General features: G+C 45.4%; 1 protein-coding gene across 1 annotated transcript in view; it reads right to left on the reverse strand.

The window, feature by feature from the left end:
* DOT1L (DOT1-like histone H3K79 methyltransferase) overlaps positions 1–10,651 on the reverse strand; it is a gene marked incomplete at its 5' end in the record, with an annotated part of 17,569 nt that extends 6,918 nt beyond the window's left edge. Inside the window, 9 exons of the mRNA XM_010073219.1 lie at positions 364–977; positions 2,394–2,520; positions 3,805–3,990; positions 4,751–4,874; positions 5,137–5,618; positions 6,437–6,562; positions 7,172–7,309; positions 7,906–8,007; positions 10,560–10,651. Coding sequence (XP_010071521.1) covers positions 364–977; positions 2,394–2,520; positions 3,805–3,990; positions 4,751–4,874; positions 5,137–5,618; positions 6,437–6,562; positions 7,172–7,309; positions 7,906–8,007; positions 10,560–10,651 — 1,991 coding nt within the window. The remainder of the gene's footprint in view (positions 1–363; positions 978–2,393; positions 2,521–3,804; positions 3,991–4,750; positions 4,875–5,136; positions 5,619–6,436; positions 6,563–7,171; positions 7,310–7,905; positions 8,008–10,559) is intronic.
* Positions 10,652–11,359: the final 708 nt, after the last annotated feature.

An 11,359-nucleotide genomic window follows, 5' to 3' on the forward strand; every position in this document is an offset into this window, starting at 1 on the left:
TGATGCTATTTAGTCAATCTTAGTTTAAACTATTTTCAAAATATTTAACCTACAGCCTAAAAATCACTGCAGAAACAAGCTCTTTGTCACGAGGGAAGAGATTATTTTTAATTTTTAATGCTCTGACAGCAAAGAACTCTTTGAAGATGTTCTACGTACACAGAAATAGTTTGCCAACTTTTCAGCAATTCTCTCGCCTCTCAGAGGGGCCCTTTTCACAAGGCTCTTCACACCGGTTCTAGCTCCTAGCACGGGAACAGCCTGAGAGCATGCTAAAGAACTGAATTAGAAACAAGCTTCAACTGTTCTAAGACCTTTCCCAGACCCTTGTCTCTTGCTAGAGCTCTTCATTTTTGGCCTTACCATGGAGTTGATATTGAGTGGTGAACCTGACGGTTGCGTAAAGAGTCCAGACACAGTAGGTAAGGATTTGCGTTTAGGGGAGACCCCGGAGTTCCCGCTGAGATTCCCAGTAGAGGATCTCTTCCGCCGGCCTCGCTTCTTCCCATCCTGCGCATGTGCTTGGCCACAGTCCAGCCGAGCGCTCGTGGGCAGAGGACTGTGCTTGTTGGAAGGGGATTGTTTTACATGTCCTGTATTAGGAGAGATCGTAAAGATGATTCTTCTCTTGGCCTCGTTCTCAGGATCTGAAAACGCTGCATCAGACTGAAGATCCCCCTTTGTTCCTTCGGCAAACATCTTCTGAGCATCTGCATATTGCAATACCCCTACCAGGCTCTGGGAGGTGCCATTTAACCTGGGGCTTGTTGAGTGCTGGTGAGCAGGGGAGTTTTGCCCAGAGTTCCTTGACTGCATCATTAGCAAAGGATGTTGTGGAGTGGAACTCCGAGACCCTACTGAGTTAAACAGACTCCCAGAGTCGTCCAGAGCTGCCTGATCAACACTATGGTTAAGATGGGCTGGGCTGTTTGTAAGATTTCCATTGACTGCCACGGAGCCAGAAGAGTAAGAAAAACCTGTTGAAAGGGAAAGTATACATCATTGCTTCTGCTGAGTGAGAGGTCACAGTGCTAGGTTTCGGGGATGGCTGGGAGTGGTTTCAGCTCTACCTGCGGTCCATCAGCCAGCAGCTGTGTGTTACACAGGAAGCTGCCCAGCTGCTTTTTGCACAGCGCAGCTGAGAACGTGGCTCTGTGCGCCGATGGTCTCAGTTAGGGGTTAACGATTTTCATTACTCGTTTGCCAGGTCGGGAAAATTCATGTGTTATATGGAGATAGCCTGTGCTCTATCCGGTTTTTAAAAGGAATTCAAGTGTAAGTTTCTTTTGTTACACCTTTTGAAATCAGGGCTCCTCTACTCTCAACTCCTTCCTATCGTCCAGGAAATAGACGGGCAAATTCAGTCCATTTCCTTCCCCAAAAAAGAAGGGACTGTGTCATCTATTCAGCCCACCTCCTTCTGAAAATTAAAGAAAAAGCTGTGGCTTAGGGAGTGACAGGGGATCTTCAAAGAAAATGTGTCAGAAGAATGCCACATGGGAGGAAGCTTGGGAAGGGAATTACGTAGTTTTCACGGTGTATCGTAAATGAGTTTAGTGCTCCAGTAAGGCCTTGTCTCTGGGCTGTCTAAATCAAAGGGGTAGAAGGGAAAACTGTATTGGTTTACTACAAGATTTTTTTTTAAACTGGTTTTCTATAAAACTGCAGCCAAGCCCTTCTTTGCAAAACAGATGCAAGAAACAACACAAGCCCCTCGAGGTGGGAAACATGAAGAACAAATGTGCTCTCTGATGAGGGATCAGCTGTAGAATAGCTTCTGTAGGCTAGAACTTACTTTTCCTGGTCCACAACATTTCCGTATCCTGAGCAGCTAAAGGCCACAACTCCACCAGATGACTGAGTTCAGAAGCAATGTCTGCACTTCAAGGTTATCCCTACCCTCTCCTGTTGGATATTTTTCCTACTCAGATACTTTACAACTGCTCATGAGGCACCATTGTGACCTGCAGCAAGAAATTCATTTTGCTATTAAAAAAACTCCACCACCCTGTAAAATAAAACTTGTAAAGCCGGATCATCAGCTCATAGCACAGCTACGCAACACTTTCCTTTGCAATGTGGCAACCAGCAATCTCTTAATCCATATAGAAGAATTTACAAAAGCAATTCTTTATTTCCACTGCAAGGTGCTGCAGTTCAGGTAAAGCACGTCAAACCAATACTTTATGCCAGAATGCATCCGAGCTGTAGGCACATACTGTCTCAAAACATCACCATCCGTGACGCTTTGGTCTCGTTACAAAACACACATTTCTCTAGCGCTCTACTGCCTGAATGACCTGACAAGAAGTGCTCGGAAAACTCCGATACGTGCACTCGGGAGTGCTGTCACGACGAGACACAGCGCACCTTCGCGTAGACGAGGCCGTTACCTGAGGTAGCCAAAGCCAGTGGCTTGTTTCCAGCAGCATTGCTTACGCCATTATGAGAACTAGCACCAATCTGCTTTTCAAGTGTCGATGAGTCTCTACTCTGATGAACTGGGCTAGGTGTGCTTCTCTGGGGAAGAGAAAAACAGACATTTTAGTACAGGAAGGACACCCAAAAGTCAACAGTTCAAACAAATTCACATGCATTAGTAGATCTACCAAGGAAAGTGGCTCTACCTCCTATATGTCCTAGATTTTGCTTGTTCTGAGAAAAATATAGATCAGCATGTTATGGGACAAAAATAAATATCCAGTTAATGATCCTGCAATAGTATCTAGGACACAACTGATACCATGCAGATAGAGGGAGAACAGGCTCATCCTCCCAGAAAGTTTAGACTCAGGGCAGCACTGCAATCAGAGAACAACCGCCTCAGGCTGCTGCTTCACAGGCAGCCAGAAAGGAAACAAATGACTGTATCGTGTCCCCGAGCCTGTGCACACGAAGCTCCCCTAAACAACCCCAAACTGAACAGGCAATGCATTAGGCTATGTTCTCTGGGACGCTCTCTGAGGGTATGATCACCAAGAGGTGTTTCCTAAAGCGGGCTAAACACCTGTGAAACGGCAGCCTGAATAAACCATCTGCCGAAGGGAAGATGCTATCCAGAGCACCCGCTCTGAGGACATACAGCTTCTGCTCGGAGCTGGGCAGACTGTAGTTTTGCTACAGCTAAAAGTCTACACATGGAAAAAGATAATGGATTCACTACAACGAAACAACTCCAGCTTTCCAAAGATGGGATTGGTACAGCAAGCGTTTGTGGATTTGCAGCTCTTGTGCCAGCAGCACAAACTCTTCTGCCTCAGAGTAGCATGGACTGATCAGGATTTCAAAAAGAGATGGTTCCAAAAGTTCTCTAGCTGCTCTCTGCTGAGCAGTCACTCACACATTAGGTAGTACAGCCTCAAGGTGCTGTTCAAGTTCATCCTACACATGGATGTGATAAAGCCAGACAATTTTGGGATGACCAAACTGAGGGAGAAGAATTTGTCTCCCAGAGTCTGTAAGAAGGCAGGGGCTAAGAACAAACTGACATGGGTGATTGCTTTCACTGCCACAAACTCTCAGACTCTGCACCTCTTCCACCCAGCCAGACGTTTAAGACTAGGATCTCCTGAGGCATGTACTCTACTTTCCTTCCTGGTTGAAATACCACCACCCCACAGACAAGAGAGAGTAAAAATCTACAGACTAACTACGAGCCAAGAGAACGCATCCCGACAGCAGCCTCCCCCGAAGCATCAGACATTTGAAATTAGCGGCCCACCAAGGATCCCGGTGCACAGCACCCCATTACTGCCCAGTGTGATTTTAGTTAGGGATGGAAAGTGTTGACAATCCCTTACTCACCACCTTCTCAACACGGCTAGGTAGGACTACGCTGGCCAGAGGGATACTAACAGGGAGTTTATTGGGCTGCACTGTGCTGAGAGGAATACTGATAGGTAGGCTGGTGATAGTTTCTCCATTACTCACAGAGGTTCTCTCTCTCAAAACCTGTAAATGCAAAGAGAAAGTAATGTTCTTCATTGCATGCTATTACTGAAAAGACTTTTTAAAGTAATGGTAACCTGCTCATTTATGTTCCCCCCCCCCCTTCTTTTTTTTCTTTGAAGATCACCCAATTAAAAGTGATAATTATATAGCAAAGACAGGGCATGCATGGAGCAGCTTTGCTACCAACACCAGGCTACTGCCACAGCAATATCCAACAGCACAGAAATACGTAAATTAAAGCTACTGCTGGCCCCAAGCATAAGCTCATTTCCCAGTGTCATTGTTAGAGCTCTCTGAAAAGCACTCATCTGACAGAATTCACATCCTGAGGCCCTCTGTACGCAGAAGGTGCAGCAGCCAGAAATATTTCCATGGTAACCTGCTACTGGAGAGCACCTGCATGCTCCGAAACGAGCAATATGATTGCTCCAGTACGATTCATGGCTGGACCAAGGCAGTGGACATTTTTTTTGTTATTTTTTATTTTTTTAACTATGAAAAGAGTCTACTTTTCAAGGTCAAGTAGACACACATCGGATCAAAAACAAGTCCTACAGCATTACCGGCACAGTCCATACGCAAACCAGCAACTCAGAGGTAAGCACATCTTTCATGAGCACAGCATTCTCTCATCTAGCCAGTACCTTCTTTTTATTGTACCACACCTACTGTACTTTGAGTCATTTTCCACACCTAGGTGACCACAGAAAGGAGCATGCCTGCATCCCCTAGTTTGGCCAACTTTCTTTGTTCTACCAGGTGTAACACTTCTGCGCTTGAGCACAAGCAGATCTCTTACCTTCTCGCCTGCAATTGGTAAGGCCGCTGGGGAAGAGGGCCGAGTTTCCTGAGGACTCAGCTTTATGCCATTTGAAAGACCAGGGCTCGGATATGTAAGGCCATTCTCTTTGACATGGTCAGCTCTGGAACAGAAACGTACCATCATTAGAATACAAAAGCTCATGACTTCTCTTTTGCAAGGAATGCCTGTACCAAACTCAAGGCACTGTACCGCCGTATTTCCCCGGTCAGCTGTCACTGCTGGTTTTCCTGATGCTAAACCTTTGCAAGAGTATAAAACTCCACTTTTAAAATTTTTTTCCACAATCCAAATAAACCATCGCTGTTAAAAACAAGCAATAGTATTACCCCTCCTTTCCCGTGCTAGCGAATGATCACTCTTACCTCTGGATCTCGTTAGTTGCTGCTTTTCCGTTGACTGCATGGTCTTGATTCAAGTGTCTCCTTAGTGCTATTTTAGCCGGGGAAAACCTGGTATAATCGGGTAAGGACAAGCTCGTCATCTTGTCTGCCTTCTGTCTGCTGCCGTGGTTTGGGGTACACGGAACGATTTCTTGGTCCAGATGAGAGGTCGTGTACTGAGGGGTGTTCTGCTTGGAAGAGGGCCTGCTGAAAGTGTTATGAATTTCGTACGGAGTAGCATGGCCGTTCATGGACAGCTCGGGGCTCATGCCGTTGATGTGGGGCATAGGAAACTTAGAGCATTCAAGCTCCAGTTGGAACCTGCCATGATCAGCCTCAGGATCCCGGCTCAGATGGTTTTTATTGCGTAGCTGTACTGACAGGGACTCATCAGACGGTGTGTACGACTTCAGCTGCATGAGCTCCTGCTGTCTTTGACTCTTCTCAAGTTCCACAATGCTGATCTTTAAACAAAGAAGAGGACAACGATTGAAGACCGTACTTAACAATTCTATCACATTATGACGTTTTGCCTTGATATGCTTCTCAGGAAAAGCGGCCTCATTTCTGGGAACAATGCAGAACAATTGACCCAAAATTTGAGAAACAAATTTCAACACGCTGCTCTGAGCTTGAGACCAAAAGGTGCAGGTAAGGGGAATGGCTCAGAGACTCTCAGAAAGCACCTCTCAGATCTTGAAAGCAAACATGAAATATCTCCGACTCATATAGAGAGCATGGAGTAACTCAATACTGCCAGTCATTGAAGGAAGCAGTGACTCCATGTCAAGGCACCCAGCAAAACGCTGGATTAGCTCTAGTGCTAATCTCACAGGGAAAGAAAAGTTCTCCAGTCACAGGAGCTTAATTTCTTCTCTCTCTGGTAAGTGACATTCTGTGGGAACTGATTCCTGAATCAAGACATCAGAGCACACGGAAGCCATTACAATGAAGCCACATATTATGCAAACAAGCAGGACTTTTCTTTTCACCTTGTCATTGCTTTTTAACTAGATTTCGTGATAAATCACGATTCCTTCTTCCACAGCACTACCAAGGAATCCGGTCATAGCATCTACTTCCTTTAAAAATTATCCACATCTTTATTCTTCAGGTTTACTAAAGCCCTCTAACAAAAAGATTGATCTCTGGGGAAAGTGGGGGGAGGAAAACAGTCACTAGCTTATCCTTTAACATCCTATTTCCTCACATGCCCTTAACTGGCCCATTGCCCAAGAGCTACCCCAAGCTGGTGACCCAAGATTTATTTCTTGCTCTCTACCTGCAATTCCAAACAGTGCTTTTGTTTCTCAGAAATCTGATTCTTCAACGCCTGCTTCTCTTTCAGCAAGTTCTCCAGTGACAACGTTGACCAATCCAGCTTCAGTTCTTCACACCGGGCCTTAAGCTGCAGAGACAGAGGATAACCAGCTCAAAAGACAACTTTAACCACTTCACCCAACGAGTGAGCTGACAGCCACGCACCTTTCAACTGGATACGTGCAAGAACCTTCTTAGCCCACTGAAAACTCCTCTCAGCTTAAGCCAAATGCCACCAAAATGGTCCCATGGTCCCCACATACTGGGGCAGGAGGTGGCCTGGTTCTTTCTCAAAAGAGTATTATCACCTAGCCTCCCTAACCACTTCCACATCCAGAGTGGCCCCTCACCCACCTTAACAATGTGAGTTACCAAGAGGAACGAGACACGAGCTACGGCCACCACAAAGCAAGCACTGTACAAACTTCTTGATCCAGGTTCAGTGACAAAGTGCACTCTTTACAGGACGCAGCCGAGGCCAGAGCCAACTGGCACCTCAGCGTTCCGTCAGAGGCAAATAAAGGTCACCAAGAGAAAGGACCACCAAAAAAAAATCTGTTACAGAGCAGCTACAGCAGCTGGGTGATTTTTCCTTCGTTAAGATGCCTTGTAGACAGGGTCAGCCCTCGGCTCATGACCTGTCCTCCTTACGTCAATGGGAGCATCACCCTGCTACACACACAAGCGTTGTACACACCAGCTGTAAGCTCTGGTTCCTGAGTTCGCTGTTATCCTTCTCCAGCTGTTTCGTCTGTTCTTTCAGTTGCTGATTGTGAGCAGAGATTTCCTTCTGAGCCTGAATCAGGTCATTGTAGGTCAGAGCTTTAACTCCCAGCTACAAGATGAAGGGTGAGAAGGAAAGAGATCATTCAGTAAGGTCTTGTCACCCTAATTCCAGATGATTGTCACATTCAAAAGTGACACTGAAGAGATCAACAGAATTTATGCAGCTCACAGGAAGTCCCCCAGCATTCTCCAAGGCACTTGGTCACTGCTAGGGGATAACGAGGAAGGACAAAAGTACCTCACTTGGAGCTGCTGTTCCAGCAATTCAACTTTAAAACTGGCATTTAGTGTCTTGCCAGCCAAGAGAATACTATTTTTGTAGAGAGGCACCGTATTCCCTTCTGTGGCTCTGAACTTGCGTTAGCAACGCAGAGTTTGCTCAACCAGCAGGGGATGCATCCTTTACGAAAATACCCCAGTCTGCGGTCTGTCACCGCCTGCCCTTGGGCACAGAGTGGCACACAACAATTCCAACAACGAAGATAAATATAACCAAAGAGCAATACAGATCCCACATTATTTATAGCATGATCTGCTGCAAAACAGAGGCTGAAGACCTGAGACTGCTCTGGTCTTACTTATTTGTATGAAAAATGTTTGCACGCGGATGACTAACAGCATCCACTTCCACCAGCTCAGGGCTACCTCATCAAGTTTCTGCTGAAAAAGACGTTTGATTTCCTCTTTCTGTGCCTGGCAGTGGGTGAATAACTGCTGTGCTGTCCCCAGGAGCTGAGCATTCTTTTCCTGGAAGAGGGAAGAGTTAGAGAATACACTTTTAGCACCAACTAATGGAACTGGAGAAGATTATCTGTATGAAATCTGTTACTAAACCAGGAACAGAATCTAAATCTCCAGAGTCCCAATCCAGAGTTTTCCTACACAATACTCATGAAGACATGCAGTAAATGAAAATACCCTGGGGGGGGGAAGTAGGAAGAAAGTCATAAATAAGCCAAACCACTTCTATTTCTAATGCCAAAATTACTTCAGCAGGCTACCCGACCCTTCTACTTGCAGAACATTTCCTGCCCATAACATTCCCTAACTAGACACTTCCTTACTCCATGGCCATGCACTATGTGAGCAGCAAAGGGCAAGGCAAGGACTGGCTCAAGAGTCTCATTTATCCAGTTCCCAGTTGAAAGGAGACCGCAGCAAGAAGAGCAGGCTCTGGAGATTATGTTTTTCTCCAATTTTTGCTGCTGAGGCCAAATAGGAGTTGTGCAGAAACTGAGCCATCACTCCAGAAAAAGCACAGGCCAAGGGCAAAAAGCACCGTGATCCTCCAGGCAATCCACGTGGGAAGCGAAGCAGCAGTGCTGGCAAGTTCCACAGGACCTGGCGTACGGCTTCTGTTGCCTCTCACACCAACGACTTGGGAAAAAACAGTTGAGTCACTGCAATGCTAAACTGGCTGCCATAGGTGATGCTGAAAAAATCATTTCTGCCTTCAGCATCAGTCATTTCATTCAGCCTTTACAAGCAGTGGAGGGGCTGACAGCTCCATCTAAGGGTGATCTGGTGAACTAGCAGCTCACAGCATCTTGTTTATTTTAAAATCATATTACAGAAATGTTTTTCTTGTACTTAAAAAGCCTTCGTGTAAGAGGGAGTTATTAAATGGAATAAACAACAGCACTCATCCAGCAAAGTTCTCTTGTTTCGTGAAGTTTAACTTGCCATGCTCTCAGTGTAACACTCCATTAAAAAAAATATTTTCATACTGAATTCCTCATTTTCATGTCTTAAAGTATGAAACAGCTGTCAGACAACACCAAGTGATTACTTTTCCACCCTGTCAATTTATACTTTCGGTGTATGGCACCATACTTGCACGCTACCATTTCTCATGCCATTTTCTATGCAAGAAGATAAGTTAACTTTATGCTGGCTTTCCTGACAAGTACAGAAGTAGTAGAAAAATACGCTGCCTAAGGAAAAAGTTGAAAATTCAAAGTGCTGTTTGACTGTGAAAACAAATAGAAACAACCCTAGAAAGAAAGGTTTGCGTGCACGCCACATCAGCATCAACCAGTTCTTAATAACCAACAGGGTGGCACAAGTTAGCCTCTCTCATCTGGATAAAGAGTTCCTGTTACGGAAAACCCGAGGAAACAACGCTATGGCTTTATGCTGACACTTCCACAAAGGCCACAGAGCAAAGGACAGCTTCCACGGGGGCTACCAAAAGCTGGAATTGGCCAGAAATTAAAGATTATTGTTGAGCTCTATGGGGAAAGCTTCCTCCATAAAAGTGGCAAGCACAGTCTCTGTCATCAGGGCTAATTTATAAAGCAATTAAATTATTCATAATTGAGGTACAGCAAAACAAGAAAAGGTGTTTAGCCAGCAAATCTCCTCCCTCTGCTGGGGAGATGGATCCATAGCAGAGAAAAATGCCACACTTCACAGCTGCAGGATTTTCTTCACTTCCCTATGTATTTCAACCCACGACTTGGTAAATTCACACTTGGCTCACCAGCGTAATCTTAACACATTAAGATTACCAATACTAAGAGCGCTTCTTAAAGTCTCTTAAATCAGTGATGACAGTTTGGGTTTTTTAATCCCATATTTCCATTTGTTACAAGTTTAATGAGCCATCCTGACGCTACAGTAGTCAATTCATTTAGGTTTTCCTACAGTGGGGAAAGAATAATGTCAAAAACAGAAAATTCAGCTCCAAGGAATCAGTATCTGTGTGTTTTTCAAGACAGCCCTCATTCAAAGTTGCTACAATCCTTAGTTAGATGAAGCAGAATTTAATTATCTAAGAGCAGTTCGACCAGCAGCTCGCAGGATAGGGAAGCCCCTCCGAGTGGAGGGCAGGAATGTACTCAGGCAGTGCACACGGCTGGAGATGCTGACCACCACCTCTTGCTCCTGTGGCCCACGAGACATTTAGAGAAGAAAAGCAGTTGCCAATCCCAAATGGAAGAAAAGGACAGAGTTCAACATACCAGCTTCCTGAATGGGTACACACAGCCTCGTGTCAAAATAAAGGAAAAATCAGAAACAGTGAATTAAGTCTTACAGGTGGAGGGGCAGCAGAGGGGAGGTGCATCTCTCCCGATTTCCAGATGGGAAATTTAAGCACGCAAAGACTGACCGAGTTAGCAATAAAATGCCCAGGTACAGTCACCCAGCCTCAGCATTGCTCTGGTAGAGTCTATAACTGGCCTGGTACAGCACTGGTGTTGAGTGTAGACAATTCCCATCTCCAGCATTTTCTCCCTCGCATCTAAGGTATCTGTAGTCTGGCAATTTTGTTTAGAAATGTTGAAAATGAGACCTACCTTTTCCTGCTCCAGTAACTGTTGCAGACTTGCTTTATACTGAGGAGTTTTCATGTATGCCATGAACTGCATGTACTGGATCTTAAAAGAGTCTGCAAAATAAACAAGGAGATGATACATTTCAAGTGAGAGAAAGTGCAATGCTCCCATTTACCCGCATTTGCTCCCTTGACACCTCTGCCCTCTTTGCTCTCTCTCTCTCTTTTTACTTGGACTGTAAGCCAGACCAAGCCATTACAGATCAATTTAGAGCATGCTGAAAATCCATCTTCTGATGCAAGCTAAACTCTCGGATCCATTACCTACTTACAATAGGTACCCCAATGGAAGCCATGACAACGCAGTCAAAAACACAGAGGAAGATGATGGGTGCTGCCCTGGGTTAAGCAGAGACAGAGTTAACTTTCTAGCTAGCAAGAGGCTGTGTTTTGGATTTATGCTCACAAGAAAGCTGATAAGGGATGTTTTGTGCTGTTGCCAAGGTCAGATACTGTCAGCTTCCCTGCTCCCCGCAGACGGGGTTGGGAGGGCACAGCCCCAGTTACTAGCCCAGGATTTGTTCTTCGGTTACTAGATTGAGAACCAGAGTGATCAATAATCTATTCCATAACATACACGTCATGCCCAGTATATAGGTGAGGACCCTTACAGAGGATCGGCCCTTTTCCTTTGGGTTCTGAGGCCCTTTCGGTTTCGGTCTCTTCTGGCCCTGGATTGCTCTCCCAAGGCCTTTCCCCTCCCACCCCCCAGTCGGGTCTCGGTCTGGGATGGTCGGACTGTTATCTCCGGTCTGTGAGTGC

The sequence above is a fragment of the Pterocles gutturalis genome, unplaced genomic scaffold (assembly GCF_000699245.1).
Source record: "Pterocles gutturalis isolate BGI_N339 unplaced genomic scaffold, ASM69924v1 scaffold7607, whole genome shotgun sequence".
In the NCBI taxonomy this organism is placed as follows: domain Eukaryota; kingdom Metazoa; phylum Chordata; class Aves; order Pterocliformes; family Pteroclidae; genus Pterocles; species Pterocles gutturalis.